Consider the following 17,924-nt stretch of genomic DNA (forward strand, 5'->3'; position numbering starts at 1 on the left):
TGGATGGATGATGGATAGGTAGATAGATGGATGGATAGGTAGATAGATGGATGGATGGCTAGGCAGATAGATGGATGATAGATATAGATGGATGGATAGATGGATTATAGATGGATGGGTGAATAGATAGGTGGATGGATGGATGAATAGGTAGATAGATGGATGGATGGATGGATGGATGGATGGATGGATGGATGGATGGATGGATGGATGGATGGATGAATAGATGGACGGGTGAATAGATAGGTGGATCGATGGATGAATACACAGACAGACAGACAGATAGATGAATGGTAAATGGATGGACAGACATAGCTGCTTCTTCAAGTGTTGCATGTGCATGTGTGTCCATCGCCTTGGACATGAACAGGCTTGCAACTGACCTCTTGCTCTGCATCAACCAGCGTCCAGATGTTGGATTTCACCTCCTGCCTGACTTCACACACATTGTCCAGGTTATTTCTGGCTATCAGATCAAGTCCTCCCCCTCCCATCACAGAGGTTCTTACACCTTGATCCAATGCGAGACCAAACACAGAGGAGGAGCTGCAGGGGGGGACTCCCTGAGCATGTGTGCGGACGCGCCTCAGGATGTTTGGGTCGGCGGCGCGAGCAGACCTCCTGGCTGACGGGGTAATTGGCCCACTGTTTTGGGTTCTGTGCTGAAAATGTTGAACAGTTGGTGAGGACTTTGCATGGGGAGCATAGCAATAAGGATGTTAGCAGACAGGTGGTTTCAGTAACACAACACAAACGTCTAATGAGGGAATGTACACCCTGAAGTTTGAGTGGAATTAAAAGATATGGGTTTTTTTCTTTTCTTCAGCGCTTGGTTCATCATGTAGTTCAGGGGTTCTTAACCTGTTTGATCTTGGGGCCCACCTTTTCCAGAACAAATGAGTCCACAGAGTAGAGCTGATTCATTCTATTCTGATTTCAGAATTACTGGTTTCATTTGTGTCGGACACGTAAACAATCCAAAACCCAGTGAAGTGACATGAAACCATGTGACCTGCGCAAAGATATTTGTCATGGAAAAGTCCAACCTGCAGCAGAACCAGGTGCAAGTCATGTTCATCAAATTCACTGAAGAAGAAAATGATGCAAACTGTTGAGAAAATTGTAAAAATCATACGTCATGACTAAAATTCGGAGTAAAATAAATATAATAAAACGTCTAAATATCATAAAATATTTTCTTTTTCAAAAATAAACTATAAAGACGGCTCAACCATGGGCCCCAGCCTTACAGTTAAGAATCACTGCTCGAGTCTTCATCGCAACATCACTGTTTTTGAATGGCGATCTTGCTTTAAAATGGTGTGAGGTATCAGTGAAATTGTTATTCGAAACCAAAGATTTTATAGCAGAGAGTGCCATCTAGTGGACTCTGAAAATGAGGACAATGTTTCATGAACCCTCACCAGCCCATTAATCTGAAATACAAGGCAACAAAACCTACTTCAATGCAACGCTGTGGGAAGAGCGAAGGGATCTGACTGCTGTGGATTAGCAATACAATACGATATCTGTTCTGTACAAACAATGGAGGAGCCGCTCAGACACCTCTGTGCAAATGTAGACTTGGTATTTCATTGAGGAAATTGACCGAGTGCAGACTTAAAAAAAAAAAAAAAAGCTAGTTAGCAAGACAAACACTGCTTTGTAAAACGCTAATGTTGACCCAAAAAATGCCCCCATTTCCACTGACTCAGTCAGGAACCAGGCACATAATTTAAAATTTATGATTGCGGATGAAACGTGACACAAAAGCGAACATGTGTTTTGATGTCTCTGTCTAATATTTACGACGTGTGCCCCTGGATTTGTGGAATTATATAAACCAAGTCAACCCCGCCGACCTGTTTATGCTGCCTGTGTTTATGGACTGCTGAAGGAAACACTGTAAAAGTAACTAGAGGAAAATATGAAGCTCAGTGACAGACGACTGTCTGGTCTGCTGTTCTGTACCGGCGTTCGCACCATTCTTCACGCACACAAGTACTTTCTGTCTGTGCCATTTTTTTTTCTTGTCGGGGGGGTGGAATGGATTAAGTTAGTGTTTTCTCACACAGGAAATTGCAAGTCTGTCAGGAGGATTGTGGGTCGGGAGCTGCTCATAAATCAGCGCTGTAGCCGTGACTCTGTGGTTGCTAATGCGTTTGCTTTTGATTTACATGGAATTTCCAGTAAAATGCTGAACTCTAACTGCATTGATCACCCCCTCTGTTAAATATAAGACGCTCCAGTACAACTGGTCGCTCATTGTTTACCGCTTTGTTAGTTGCCATGTTCCCCTCTAACCCAGATTAGACTCAGACTCCCCTGTAAACTCCTGAACAGAAAATCGAGTCAAAGTGTTTTTAGTGCCGACAAGTTTGCTCAATTTCATCTCTATTTTTTTTTTGCCTTTACCTGGACAAATGAGCCGCATTCCGGCGCGGAGGCATAGTGGCATTATTGTTCTGGGAGAATAAACACAGAGGGCTCCTGCCGGACTATAAAAGCCCAGAATAAACAGCTCGCTCAAAGCCCCGTATTGAATGTCTGTTTATGACTTGTAATATGAAGTGCCGACTTTTAAAATCACTAATTACATCAGCCAGCCAGAGTTCCGGGGGGAGCTGCTAAACAGGCTATCTGTGTGTGTGTGTGCGTGTGTGTGTGTGTGGCTATCGAGCTCTTCGGGCCTGAGGAATGTCAGATCTTCATGTGCCCAGCGTTGGCATCATTAAAGTGCATTTTACAGTGGCAGCCCTGTCTGCGTCTGACGTGTGTTCTCCAGAGGTCGTGGCTGTTTTACAGCCCGCAGAGCTTTGACCTCGGAACAGGGAGGAAACAGGTTTGCTCCCCCTGATCTCTGCACTCTCTGGCGATTAAAACCTGTTTCCTTCTTCCGCTGAGATGAGAGGTGCGCTGCGAGGACCCATCCAAAACCATGAACCAGAGCAGACGTGGAAGGGAAGGGACTTCAAGAGTAGCATTGTATCGTTTTATCCATCAAAACTGGAAACTATTTAGGACTAAGAGCAGTGATGCAGTGTAGCTTTTGGCTGCCCCTCGCCACTCCATCACCTCATCAGTCAGTCACCTCCCATCCCGCCCTGCTGCTGCCTCAGTCAGGACGGGGCGCCACCTCATCTCTCAGAGGCAGCGCAGACTCAGTCACGAGTGCTGGACACAGATTTCACACCGGGTCTGTCAGAGGATGATGGGTGAGCCTGATGGAGGGACTGACACCGCGCTGAGATCCGTGCGGACAAACATGAATGTGCTGCCGGGGGAATATTCACCCGCACTACAGGAGCGCAGCAGCTTTGTAGTTCATCCTGCTTGTTTTATAGTTTTAGAAGAGAACTCTTTCAGATTGTTTTTATTCTTCACTTGTTACTGTAGCCAGCCAAAACATGCAGACAAATAATGCACGAGACCTATTCTGCCATTGAAAACTTGGATATTCAAGATGCAGCACATGAAAGCAAGAAATATCAACATTATCAGGCGTTAATATTTTATGAATATATCACGCTAGTTCACCTGCTCCACAGCTTTTCAAGCTTTACAATGAAGGCAGAGTGCGTTAATAACAAGGATCAGTTTTAATTCGTGAAAGGATTTGAGAATATAAGAAAATAACAAAAGCACCATGTACTTGTTTTATTGCCACTTAAAAAAATGCTTTTGTGCATAGGAAAAAATATCTGACACGACCTTCATATTCTATTCATATTATTATTATTTTTTTTTTTTAATTATATCTATGGAATTTGATGGCCTTTTTTGTATTGGAAGCATCGTTGGAAGCAGGGAGCTCTTTGGGACAGTAGATGGCAGTGTTGTGCTGGAAGACACTTGCCTTCACGTATATTACATAAATAGCATGAACAAGGACAGGAGCTTGCGGCAAACCATTTCGATTTATCGGTCCTTTCTGAATATCACATAGAAATAATAGTTTTTCTTCATTATTATTATTATTATTATTATTATTATTATTATTATTATTATTATTATTATTATTATTATTATTATTATTATGACAATATTTCGGTGCCTAGAGGTGTTAGAAGTCTATTTCGTAAGGTCAACCAGCAGTGAGGTACATTTAGTATATTTAAAATGAAATCTATTTGATAGTACTTTTGGTTCGCTCTCAGCACATTTTCAACATTAACAATATTGTTTCAGACACTACTCTGTAAATATGTGCTGTAACGGCTCCTGCCCCAAGTAGAGAATATTGCACATTTGGTCATGTGGGAAAAAAAAATGTGCCTACAAAATGGCAAGGTGGGACTGAACTGCAAAATGTGGACCTCTTCTGACAGTTTACATATGCCAGCGTATTAACACTCAGAAGCATTTTCTTTTCACTGCTTTTCAGATTTTCTAACGTATGTTCAGACTTCATGAAATGAATTAATAAAAAATAAAAAATTCTGTGCTCTGTTTCTGGAAATGACAACTGCAGTGCAAATGGTGCAACTAATTTCATCTATGTACAATAACTACCTTATATTGTAGCGAGAGGAAAGATATGTTTCATATACATAATTCTTTTAAAAAGATGTATATTTTTTATGTAACCATTAAGCCATTAATATGGCTTCTTCTGTACACAGTGTTTTAGAAATAATTTAATGCAAAATTTGAATTTCACAGTGGCAGAATTGTTTCATTCGCTGCAATGAGATGGAATATGATTTTAGTTCAAATGTTACACATATGTTTCCCCTTATTTGTTGCACGCCGAGCTATATTTACGTGAGCAATATTAAAAGCGAGGTGTCCATGGTGAAAGCGCCTGGACGTGTGAAGTCCCTGCCCTTCTCCACCCACCGGACGCCTGAACCTGCCGCAGTGAACTCGGCCTGCGTCTGCTCCACATGTCTCCCTCCTGTAGGTCACTCGCTCATTTATAGCTGCTGTCAGATGCAGCAGCCACAGACACCACCAAGTCAAATCAGCAGCTCGGAGCTGATAATATCCCGCAGTATATAATGTCCTGCTGACCAAATGATGACAGATTACAGCCGAGGCCGGCGCATAAAGCAACACGATCTGCTGTCCGTCAGGCTGGATCACAAATACTGGCTGTAAAACGGCCTTTTACTGCTGTGAGAGAGACATTTTGGGACACAACAACTGGCTGATTCTGCGCGAGTCATTCTTCTCTCACATGAATGGATGCCCTTTGTTTATATAATAAGAGAAGCACTCAAAGTTTTTTCAAAGCATATTTTAAATATATACACAAGTTCTAACTTGCACATATCGTTTTTGATAACTTTGACCGCAAACGCATCTAATAAATACATAAATTGCTATTTACCAATATGACAAAAACAGAAAATAATTGCAGTATTGCAGCAACATAGGACGATCCTTGTTCATCAGGTTGCAGAAATACCTATCTGCACTCTCATTTAAAAGGTGATGTCATAGCTGTTTGTATTTATTTAGTTTATAAGGGACTTTCGGCAAGAAAATCACTTATAAAGCAAGAATTTTCCTGTGGGGAAAATGTGGAAAAATCATGTCAAGATTGAGAACGAAATAAAACGTTTTACTAGTGAAAATGTTAAATCTTTAAAGATACGCTGTTGAAAAATAACGCTGTAGAACGTGTGTCTGCAGCAGGTGACTAGAAAAAAAACAGCAGAAATTGATCGGAATAACAAGACTGCCCTCTAGCGATGGCTACTTGAAACGACTTCTCTCATGAGCCTGCGGTCACATTTTACAGCTGTTGGGTGCCAACACTCATTTCCATCATGAGCGCCTGGTCTTTTTCAGTCTTTATAGGTGACACTTTGCGAACAAGTCATAACAACACGCGCTGCTGTTTTCACCAGCTTGGTAACTGAGGTGGATGAGCAATGTTTGGCGCATGAGCAGACTTGCAGTCAGATGAAGCGACCCGTGAACAGCATATAAACAGTCCATGAAGTGGTAAACGGAGCCTGTTCACAGTGTTTTTGCCTTCTGGGTAAAATGTTTGCTGCTTTAAAAAGGTGCAGACATGTTCTAAGAATAACTGTTTATTCATCGGTTTACAAAAACAAGCTCAGTCCACGGTTGCTCAAGCGATGGTGAGAATCACGCGCTCCCTCTTCCTCCTCCTCCTCTTCTTCTCCTTCAGTTGGCCCGTCGCATCAGCAAAGAACATCACTTCCTCCTTACTCTCGATCTCCCGCTGCAGGAACTGGAGGGCGGCGCTGTTGAAGCCCATCACGTCCTGGCGATGGACGCAGCAGAGTCACATGATGTATACGTTCTTCGGGATTCAAACTCTTTCAACCGTAGCCAAACTCACCCTGATTTCCTGGACTTTGGAAAGAGTATTTGTACGCAGCTTATCTATGACAGACAGCAGCATCTGGTTGCTGGAGATTTGGCCGAAGTGGATCCTGCAGTGAGAGAAAGTGTTAATATGAAAGCAGAGTCGCTTGACAGCAGCTCATTCTTCACGTCTTGACCTTGAGCTGCAGACTCAAGCTTAGCTAATCGTGAGCAGATCGGTTCATTCCTTCTCCGCTGCTTATATCCAAACACAATCATACACTTACACTGGCAACTAACTCAGAGTCACCAATGAACCTCAGTATGTTCTTGGCAGTGGGAGGAAATCGGAGTGCTCGGGGTGTAATAAAGCTGTAGTGCAGTCTGAGCTCACTCTTCCCAGTGCACCTACTTGAGCAGGAAGAACATGCAGCGGCACACCAGCTCCACCTCCAGGCCGTCTTGAATGTAGCTGTTGAACAGCGTCAGCAGGTCGGAGACATACGGGAAGGGCAGCACCAGCAGAGACACCTCCAGCTCACTGAAGAGTAAGAAACCGATAAGAAGGCAGGAGATTCCCAAGAGACATCTTCGTGTCGCCGACCATGCTTTACCTTGACCGGACCTTCTTGATGACGTCCAAGACGTAGCGGGTCGGCTGCAGGAGGAGAGTCCGTGTGTGTGACTGGATCTTTGGTTGAGGCTGAATTCTGTACTGATGCTGTACTTACTGAAATATTCCCGAAGGCCACAAGAATGGGGTTCGGCTTTGGTGGAGGCAGCTGAGAAATAGAATTGAAGAGTTACAAGAATGAAGGACAGATTTTGACAACATAATAATGATGGTAGATTTTACATTTTTGGCGGATTTATGTGCAGAGCCAACAGTTCATATGAGTTAGGGCCGAAACTATTCAATGAATACGTTGAATTCTTTTCATTCACACGACATGACTTGTGTTGCATGAAGCACTTGTAACAAAGCTTTGCTCAGCACTGGTTGTGACAGCAGCAGATGTGGCTGCTAATGTCACGAGAGTGGGAGGTGCCTGGATGTAACTCCAGTTCTATGAGTATGTGCAAGCTGTTTTACAGGGTTCACGATTGGTTTTATCGGAAAACACAACTAAAAGTTCATTGCAGACCAGAATAACGTTCAACATTAACTTAACTTTAAATGGTCTCAACTATGGAACTGCCTTTTCTCCACGGTGTGATTGAGCTATCGCAACTTTTCTTTTTAACAATGCAGCCGACAGAATTGGCAACAGATCCTAAACTGCAAAATAAAAGCAATTTCTGCTGCAGGTTAACTATAATGCAACCCTGAATGTTAACAGAAGGGATGGGCAATATGGACACAAAAAGTTATCACGATAAGTGTTGTAATATCAAGATAAATCCATTTTCATTCTATTCCAAGTGTTACAGTCTCGATTGAAACTGTTTTGGGATGAAACTTAATAGTGGAATTTGTCTCCAACATCATTATTTGTTTATGTCTAAATATAACAGCTAAGTGTAGAGCTGAGAAATTCAATGTTTCAAGTCTCTGGTAGAAGATGCTGGTGTCTGACAGACTGCTCTGCCAGATTTATATAGGGGTTAAATTGAGCCGTCTGTCTGCTGTATCTCATGTCTCTGAACAGTTGACTTGAACTATGGACCAGTCTGGACACATTTCCTAGATGCTATTGAAGAAATATTAGAAATAATGTGAACAAATGATCATTTAGTCATATTCTATTCTCAGAATCATTATACAAACTGTCAGTCCTTTGTCTTGTGTGATGAAAAACCTTTTCACAATTCTCTCTCCTACAATGGTTGTTTTCCATTGCCTTATTGAAGATTTCACTAATACGTTGACTGCTTTAGAATTTGTTGATGGTCCCTAACTGACGCCACTTTATAGCATTAGTGCTGTCTGAGAGAGTGAGTCGCAGAAGAGGACGCCGTCGCCAATACCGGAGCAGAGCTCCGTCCAATATCCAACTATTTTCACCGCGGTGTTTCGCGGAGCTGGAGACCACGGCACGCCGTCACGCTCTCATCATGTTCATGTGTACAAGTCCAATGCAGCGCGTGAGCTGGGTGTTTATCGCAGACGTGTCATCGTGGACGTTGTGTTTGGCGCTATATCGTGCACGATAAGTTATCGCCCATCCCTAGTTGACAGTTTAAAAAAAAACCCAATAAGTGGCAGTACAAGTGGAGAAGACCTCAGATCACCTCTTTGCCTGCTCTCTCACACGCATACTTGTGCTCCTCCATCTTCCTCCCCTCTTCCCTGTAGAGCTCCAGGGCTTCCATGATCCGCTCGGCCTGAAGAGAATCAGAGGAGAACCTCCATCACGATGTCGCTCATCAACAGCAAAAACAAAACATTCAGGAGTAACCTTTAAGAATTATCAGTCCTTGAATACAAAGGTACCAAGATGCTAAGATACTAGCCACAGGTAAAACTACTGACAGGTCGACCCTGAGGTTGAGTAAAGGCCAGACAACAAAAAGGTTCACTCAGGACTCACAGCTTTGACTGTTTCCACGGTTTTCTTCGCTGCTGGTGCGGTTTCTCCTTGCGTCTCTCCGGGCACCTGGAGAACATCACACCACCATCTTGTTTATGAACATCAAACCACTCAACGAAAGCCTCCATTTCTGCCCATATTTGCCAAAGTCCTAAGCAGTTCTCACCACAGGCATGTCCCCCTTGGCCAGGCCCTCCTCAAACTCCGCCTCCCGCTCCTGGTAACAGCAAATCCATCCTCAAAATAAATCCATCTCAGGTCGACAAAAACATGCGGAGCTTCCTCCCACCATCTCTCTCTCCTCCTCCAGGATAATAGGCTCCCTCGTTCTCTCCCACAGTCGCAGCGACTTGTCGTGAGAAGACGACACGATGTGGTCACCGTTGGGACTGATGCACAGGCACCAGACCTCCCGGTGGTGGCCCTGGTCAGGAGAAGAAGACAGGCCCGGTGTAAGACCAAGCTTCAGACTTTTACTTCAACACTGGAGGATCACCTCTAACGTCTGGATGAGCTCGAACTTGTCCGCATCCCACTGTTTGATCTTCTTGTCCTTCCCCGCCGTGAAAAACAGATGAGTCTTGGGGACAAACTGGAGGAACATGACACTGCAGAACAAGTGAATTGGGGTGATGAGACTCTAGATCAGATCTTTCATTTTATTGGGTAATAAAATGTAAATATCAATAACAATATAATTAAACAAATAATAAAAAAAAAATTCAATGTTTTAGATTAATGAATCATGACTAAACACATTTTAAAATTTGACAACAAAATTATTAAATTTTAAGATGAATCTGTGCATGTGAACTTAAAAATCAGTGTATGAAACAGTTTTCTTTAAACTTAAATGTGTATTTATTCTTCTTCATCATGGACATTCTTGCTACTGTGTTAGACACTTATGAGTCATAAACCTAATACAATATAAAGTTGTTTTTTTTCTAAACAGGACACAAATATAATGTAGTCAGTCAATTCAGATTCAGAACACGTGACAACAGACAGAGATGACTTCAGTCCAGACCTGTCATCATGAGCAAACATAGAGCGGTGGCAGTCGCCGAAGTCCAAGCCCCAAATCTTCACGTTCCTATCAGCCGACCCCGTAGCAATCAGAGTGCTGTCCTGACATGAACAAGGAGGAGCAGGAGAGATTAGCATCACACTGACTGGAGTTATCTGTGCTGTGAAGGCTTCAATATAAGTTATTTTAATGAAATATGATGTCAGCGAAAGTGAAAAGGAGATGAGACTTGTGAAGCGTGTAAATGGCACAAGTACACATGTTTAATATCAGAGACACAACTGAACAGAAGGCCATTTTGCCTACAGTCCTACAGTATGTGCCATTTTTGGGGTGAAGACAGCAGCACCAACATGCACAAGTGACCAACTTAAAGGAGCCCTTCTATGCCTTTTCTACACTGTGTCCTGTAACATTACACACACCGAAATGAAAATTTATAGCCAAAATTGAATAAAATTTTAAATGCTCAGCCGAATACCGAGTAATACCAAATATCCAATATGGTTACATTTTTTAACTATATATACTTTTTCTATGGATAAATAGTCTACAGTGATTCTCAACCATAAATAGGGCCAAGGCCTATGGTTGGGCCGTGAGCACCTCCTAACAGGGCCGCTAAATGTTTTCTGTTTTACACCTTTGGGCCATGAGGGTCGCAACTTTATACATTTGCCACATATGGTGGCAGTAGCCAAAAAATGATAAAGAATGTGACGCAACCTCCTTTTTAAAATTAATTCGAACATTTTAAGAAAATATATTATATTATTATATTAACTTTATTCTGAATTGTATTCATGATGTACAATTTTCTCAGAAGTTTGCAAGTGTATTTAAAAAAAAAAAACTTCTCTAGTAAATTTGATGAATATGACTTGCATGTGGTTCTGCTGCTGGTTGGACTTAGCACTGAACACACATGACGACGGTCGGAACCGTTTGTGCTAAGTACTTGACACCATGGACGACAAAGAAATGATCAAATAAAGAGGAAATGTGTAATACACAAGTCAAAATAATTTCCACTTGTGTTGAACCACTCCTCACCAGCCAACCAGGCAGTGAGCCGGTGCCGTCACAGCTGAAGTGGAGGATTGTGTTGCCAGATTCCTATAATGCTTCATCTGAGAATGATGGAGTGGGTTGCCAGAATTTCATCAGTGGTCTGGCAGAGCTCATTTCACCTCCGTGGCACATATTTGAAAAACTTCAAATCGACCGCACCACATGCCACTATTCGGCTTCGGTGACTCTTCACCACCAAAGCCAAATGTTGCATTTTGTGCTCCGTTAATGTTCAGTGCATCCTGGGTAAACACATTCTGAAGTGTGAAATAGCAATGTCAATTCATTTCTAAGGAAATTACTTTTAAACCTGCACAAATCACTTGGTTTCGCTGATTCCTTTTGTCAACAGGTGAGAGCTACTATATGCATCCCACAAAGGATCATGGCATTGATGACGTGCCACACAGTAAACAGAGCCACTGACAGAGCTGCGCTGAGTGATTTTTTTGTTGTCCTTGTTGCAATGTGTTTTGTAGTCAGTCGGCCAACTTTTACTTGATATAACTATCAAGTACAACAAAAAGAACATTTTAAATTTTACTTTGATGCGACTCTATTAGCATGTTGGATTTCACTACCGTACAAGATGCATTGAACAATTGGGCCCCTTTAAATAAGCTAACTCAGAGGATTCACCATGGTTACTCACATGTGAAATGTCCAGGCTGAGCACCGGCAGCTTGTGACCATACAGGGACAGGAAAAACTGAAACGTAGAAAAGGGGGAAGGGGTTTAGTCTTGTGAAACTCATGAATTGATGTTGGTATTTGCTCTCAGTTCACCTTGAGTGTGTCTGTGTAGAAGATTTTGACGGTGCAGTCCAACAAGGAAACAGCCAGCAGTCGGTGGTCTGGAGACAACTTCACGCACAGGACGTCCTCCTCCAGCTGCAGTGTGCGTGTGTGTTTCACGGTGAGCCTCCTGAATCACAAGAACAAACTTCAGACTGGAGGAGACGCTCTGTGAGAAAGTTGTCAAAGAGTGACTTAAATTGTGAGTCTGTTGGAACTTACTTCTGTCCACTCTCTTGATCCTTGATCAGCTCAAACTCCCAGAACTTTACGGTCTTGTCTGCACCCCCCGTCACGATCCCTCTCTGACGGACACAACATAGACCCGTATCATTATGTAGAACTCACTTAGCTATTTACACAGAGCAGACAGAGATGATGGTGCACCTGGTCTGGAGCTAAACAGAGAGACCACAGCGCTCCAGCATGAGCATCCACCGTCTCCAGCAGGCTTCCCGACGCCAACTCAAAGATCTGCAGTTTACCGCTCTGAGAAAAGCAGACGTTATTGAGCTAAGACGGGTCAAAAACAGAACATGTCTTCAAAGGAGAACAGGTCAGTACCTTGGTTCCCAGAATGATCTGCCGATCACCAGGTACAAAGAGCGAGCAGAGGGCGTATTCGCAGGCCATGGTGCGGACCACCTGCAGGGTGGCTCTGGAGCGGGGAAGAACAAAATACAGAGATAAATAAAAATCTTTTTTTTTTACATAAACACATGACCATACCATTTGTATTTATTCATCTTTATTTTGTTGTTTTTTTTAGCATTCTATATATATGTATAAGAAAATGGTAATAAAAAATCCTGAAAGATTTTGTGGGGGAAAGTTTAGTAGACTTATATAAATCTTTGGAATACTTCAACTATTCAATTCAAATATAATTTTCATAGATTTTCATAAAAGCGACCTGCTGCACATTTTTTTTCATGTGTCGGACCTGAAATAAAAAGTGAGTTTATTTTGTATTCTACTGCGCGCTTCATTCTCTTTGCCACGGTGAAAAAGCAAGCACCTGTTCCAAACTTTGACAGTGTCTCCGGACGCAGACAGAAGCGCCAGGTTGTCTGAGCTGAAGGCCACGGTGCGAGCGTCAGTGCGGTGGCCTCCCAGAGTGAGACGAGAAGTCTTGTTGGCTGCAGCCGTGGCATCTGAAGTCTTCAGGCTGTACGTCTCGATCGTATTGTTCTGCAGCAGCATCGCCACCTTCAGCTCACCACCAGCACATGACATGCAATCGACCCATCTGAAAGGGAATATCTATATTAGTGATGTCACCTTTAAACTAGAGCATTAACTTCAACGCCACACCGACCTGATCTTAGCTGAAGCTTTGATGTTGCTCAGTCTGACAATTTCATCTGTTAATGTCCTCTCCACCACTGGCTGTGCCTCCTGAGAGTCTCCATCACTCGCAGCTCTACAGTAGATGGCGGTAGAGTGCAGGTCAGGGAAGCAAAGAGGAAGCAATGAATCGCCATTGTTAGTTTCTGCACACACCTCAAGCATAACATACTTTGTGTCGGCAGCCATCTGAGGTAAGAGCCTTATGTTGCTCCAGATGAGATTATTATGCATTTATTTTATTTTTTTAAGTAGCTGAAAATGTGAGTCCTATCCACAGAATTTTGCTTCACAAGTGTATATATAAAGATTCATCCGATGAAGAGGAAAAAAATATGGAGTATAAAAATGTGCTTCCTACTTTGCTGCCTTCTTTTTTGCTTTCTTCAGCTTCTTGGTCATTTTCTTTCGCACCTCTTCCTCTGACAGGACAGTGAAGAGCTCCAAGATGGAATCGTTTCCCTGGAAAGTTGGGAAACACATTAGTGGCACAAAAAAAAGTCATTCAAACACCATACTCAGCAGGAGTGAACACTCACATGGCAGGCAATGATTTGGGCTTTTTTGTCCGTGGTGAGGGAAACAACTCGATCTCTGGCCTCTCTGAGGATGGAGCCAGCCTTGGAACAAGCCAGAATCCGCTGCCAGTCGACAGAAAGAGATGCTCAGGGTTCCAAGCTCAAACTTCACTGACTTCAACAAGCAAACCTCTTCAGGACTCTCATCCATTTCCTCTGCATCATCACCATCATCCCCATCCATCAGTGGTTTCTTCACCTGGGGCTCACCCTCTGCCCTTTCCTGAGCAAGCCACATAAGGTTTTCTCAATCCCAAAACTGTCCATCCAGTTGTAATTCGAGTGAACTCAAGAAGCGGAGCAGACTCTACTCACCTCATCAAGATACTTGATGTTCCAAGCTCTGAGCTCACTGTCGGCCGAGCCTGTCAGAAGTCTGTTCTCCTCATTCAACAGCACCATCCCCCACACCTGAAACACGGAGGGGAATAAACCTCGAAACACAAGCTGTAGAACTGACTGTATCATTAAACTACGTCATACTCAGATAAACAAGTTAAAAGACATCAACACACACGTCATTCTCCAAAAGTGCATGGCACATACTGCACCAGCAGGTTCCACATGTTGCGACACTCTTTTGCAAAATTAAGTTCAACACACTTGAACCTCAGGATCTATAAGAAAGAGATATAGCAACATTTTGTAAACACGACACCAGCGATGGTCCTTTAGTGGTTGCAGCTGTTACGTTCATTGCAGCTGTTGATAAGGACATGGAATGGTGCCCCAGTGTTTGAGCAGTCATCAAGTAAAAGTAGAGAGCTTGTTCGTGATTCGAGGTGTTCAGCGGCTCATTAAAAAAGTCAAATGAAATTATAAATATCTTCTTCCTGTAGCACTTCACATTTGGGGAACACCTATGAACTACTAATAATAATTACTTGTGGATTTACTGCACTACATACTGTAATACTTGGTAATTATAGTGTTGTTACAGTGAAATATGACTATTCCAAATCTAGTCAGTCTATAGCAGTGGTTTTCAACCTTTTTCAAGCCACGGCACCCTTGGTTTGTTGAAAAAATCCAGGGGCTTCACCACCAAAGGAACCTCGGCCAAAGAGCACTTGTCCTTAAAGTCCTATAGAACATCCCTATTCATTTGTGAAAAGCGGTAGCTACTGACACTCGGTTGTTATTTTGCCAGGCTATTTACCGAAAATGTGTTTGTTTCAAATGTGTCCAGAAAGGGGCAAAATCTATGATTTATTTATTTTGTTTGGATTTTATCACTTCTCTTTTGCAACATGTTGTAATGATTTAATGTCATATCGCCCTCTAGCTCTGGACAAATGAGGTGAAATTGGATCATTTTCCCACAGCACATCTGACACTCTCTCACGGCCTGGTTGAACAATGCTGGTCTATATGAATATGCAGTTTATTTAGGGTAATAAATGTTCCCTAGGCTAAAGTGTGACCCGTCTTTTCATACATTACGACATATTAATTACAGGAGGAAGCAATATATGTATGACACGTGGTATGAAAAAAGTCATTGGACCTTCCATGGGAGCTAGATGAAATAACTAGGGTTATGTTTGAATCGTGTCCAGCAGCAACAACACCATCTAGAATAACATTTAACCAGTCATTCATTTTGTAATATTACAACGGGGTAAAAAGCTGAAATGTTTTTATCAAAGCAACTTGTTCAGTTCAGTTACTACATATTTAACGTCTGCAACATTCACTACTAATGGCTGAAATAAAATATGAGCTCAGGTAGAGTAATAGCAAATGAGTTTATGGTAGTTCGTAGTACTGTGTTGAAGGAATGAACACATATCATCATTCACCTTCAGTTCAGAGTCACGAATGTGATGCATTCAAGAAACAAAAGGCTCGACGTCAATGGCGGCACGCCTAAATTACATTTTTACAAGGCAAACCCCTTTGCATATGTTAGTTACTGACACTCTGTATGTTAGAACAGAAGATTTGGATTGAATAAAATGGTTTGGACAGAGCAACACAGTCTTTCTTGACACTCACCTCACTTCGATGGCCAACCATGGTTTTGAAACAATGCTGTGTGTCCAAGTCCCACCACTTGACAAAGCTGTCCTTCGAACTACGTATGACAATGTGCACAAAATTAAATCAACCGCGAGACGTGTGTTGAAGATGAGCGCTGTTGAAGCGTACCTTGTGACAAGAAGGTTTTTGTCTTTGAGAAACAAGGCCTGTGTAATAACATCTTTATGTCCCTTAAGTCTGTACAGTCCACACTCATTGATGATGTCCCACACGATCACATCTGTGTCCTGCAGGAGAACGTGTCTCAGTTACAGGTGGTTAGAACACACAAAACAATATCATTCACCACGTCATACGGAGGGATCGGTGAAAGAATTTACCCTTGAGCCAGTGACAAGTCTTGCTCCCAGTGCGTCGTAGTGCATCACGGTGACGGCGGACTTATGGCCGTTGAAAGACACATTGCTCTCTCCATTCATCAGGCTGAATATTCGCACGGCTCCATCTTCATAACCCACAGCGATATGCACCCCATCAGGTGAGGGGCAGAGGAATGAGACCTCGTGTTTTTGACCCTGAAGGATCAAGACCTGAACGGGGAAAAATAAGAGTTGATCAATGAGAGCGTTAAGTGCAACATGGCAGATGATCCAAACCTTCTCTCCTTTCCGCACATCCCAGATGAAGACTTGCTCACATGCTGCCACTGCAACATAGCGTCCCTTCTCTCCTCCTCTCAGGGTCACGTAGCAGATGTTGGCCTTCTGGCTGCCTATCACTCCAAACACTGCACTGGGTGCATAGCGCAGGTACTGCTTGGTCAAACCCATGACCAGCTCACGGAGGTCGAAATTTGACCTGTACAAAAAATGACCAGTTGTCAGACTACATTTACAATTTCAAAAACTATTAGCTGAAAACAAAACGTGACTTTTCTCTGATGAATTTATGCCGTGTAACAGTGGCTGGGTTGACAGTGTTTACACTAAGTTTGGAGAAACGCAAGCAAACTGAAACTTCCTCTCACAAAACAACATTTTATGACTTATTAATACTCTTTTATTAACATCAAGAGAACCCGTTTAAAGATTAATTACAACGTTGAATGCTTCAAATCGCTTCCAAATGTTGACAACAATAATCTGCAGCGATCGGCAACATAATGTTCATAAACTAATCGAACTATATTGCCTGTTGTTTTAGAATATCTTAAGTAAAGGAAATTACTCCAATGGTGTGACGGGAGGATCGTTCGTTTTGGTTCGCAGAATCAACAGTGTTGCGGAGCTTAGACCTGTGAGACCATGCTTACAAAACAACAAGCGCGCGGCTCCACTCGCCCTGGACGCCCTGTTAACTAAATCAAACGCTCCGCAACATCACTGCCGCTTTGCTATACACACGTGGTGGTATTTGGAGGCTGATTCGCGCATGTAATCGCATGTAATATATATTAATGATTTTTTGAACGTTAAACAAACATCTACGCTGCGTGTACTCATATCTAGGACGTTTAATACGTGCAAAGAATCCAGTCTTACCTTGGAAATGCACTCGTTACTGAGTTGAGGCTGTTGGCTGTGTGCAGTATTTCAGTCAAAAGTAATCGCCAACCGATCACGCATGAAAACTTCAACACATTTTGATTTGACCACAACCCCGTTAAATCTTTATCTATGTAAATACCTCAAATGTTTGACGTTGTTGATACGTGCTACATTACAGGATGACAGAATTTGACGTGCTCGCATTTACATCCGGGATATGCTCTGTTGCTTTTGTCTGCCGCTACAGCGGAAGTAAATGGGGCCCCTCTCCTTCCAACGTTTTAAATATTTATTTATGCCATCAAAAATCGTTCTTGTGGTTTAATTGTGTCGATTTAATCATATGTGATGCACTCAACGCCAGCCGTACAATTTATTGTAATACAGACACGACTTTCCAGCCTTTCACTGAGGTGTCAGCTGACACGAGTCATCAAACTAGACAAATCAAGATTGTCAATAGCGGAAACGATATAAAAATAAAAGTCCGAGCTTGCCTTGAACGCTGGAATCATTCAACAATAAACACAGATTAATTTGTATTAAACAACTACATATGCATTTAGTACATAATTTATACATTTGAACCTAAATTGTAATCAAGTGTTACTATAAATCGTTTACATCCTTACTCCTATCCTAATCATTTTAGTGAGTCAGAGTGCAAATACTATTTGCCTATAATATGAACGATCCTGCCAACAGAACTGACAAGAGACGCTCCAAATGTTATAGGTTTTTGGGTCTTTTTTTACACTGA

General features: G+C 42.4%; 1 protein-coding gene across 1 annotated transcript; it reads right to left on the minus strand.

Moving 5' to 3' along the window:
- Positions 1–6,045: 6,045 nt before the first annotated feature.
- On the minus strand, positions 6,046–17,311 carry wdr3 (WD repeat domain 3). The gene is made up of 27 exons (XM_053877139.1): positions 17,159–17,311; positions 16,274–16,475; positions 15,998–16,207; positions 15,786–15,904; positions 15,633–15,711; positions 13,950–14,045; positions 13,765–13,857; positions 13,596–13,697; positions 13,418–13,518; positions 13,028–13,132; positions 12,728–12,958; positions 12,274–12,367; positions 12,097–12,198; positions 11,932–12,014; positions 11,701–11,839; positions 11,567–11,623; positions 9,844–9,944; positions 9,310–9,421; positions 9,103–9,237; positions 8,980–9,030; positions 8,814–8,879; positions 8,515–8,607; positions 7,014–7,064; positions 6,897–6,940; positions 6,695–6,823; positions 6,317–6,410; positions 6,046–6,238 (listed from the first exon to the last, which is right to left on the minus strand). Exons 2-27 carry the CDS (start codon positions 16,445–16,447, stop codon positions 6,083–6,085), a joined length of 2,817 nt encoding a protein of 938 aa, XP_053733114.1. The 5' UTR covers positions 16,448–16,475; positions 17,159–17,311; the 3' UTR covers positions 6,046–6,082.
- Between the last annotated feature and the right edge of the window lie 613 nt (positions 17,312–17,924).

This window comes from Synchiropus splendidus, chromosome 10 (assembly GCF_027744825.2).
Source record: "Synchiropus splendidus isolate RoL2022-P1 chromosome 10, RoL_Sspl_1.0, whole genome shotgun sequence".
Lineage (NCBI taxonomy): Eukaryota > Metazoa > Chordata > Actinopteri > Syngnathiformes > Callionymidae > Synchiropus > Synchiropus splendidus.

Excerpts from the sequence above, each read along its gene's own strand:
- wdr3 (XM_053877139.1), bottom strand. The coding sequence starts at position 16,447 with ATGGGTTTGACCAAGCAGTACCTGCGCTATGCACCCAGTGCAGTGTTT. Across the intron at positions 11,624-11,700 it reads TCTACACAGACACACTCAAG|TTTTTCCTGTCCCTGTATGG; the intron begins GTGAACTGAGAG and ends TCTACGTTTCAG. Across the intron at positions 9,422-9,843 it reads ATGTTTGCTCATGATGACAG|TGTCATGTTCCTCCAGTTTG; the intron begins GTCTGGACTGAA and ends CTTGTTCTGCAG.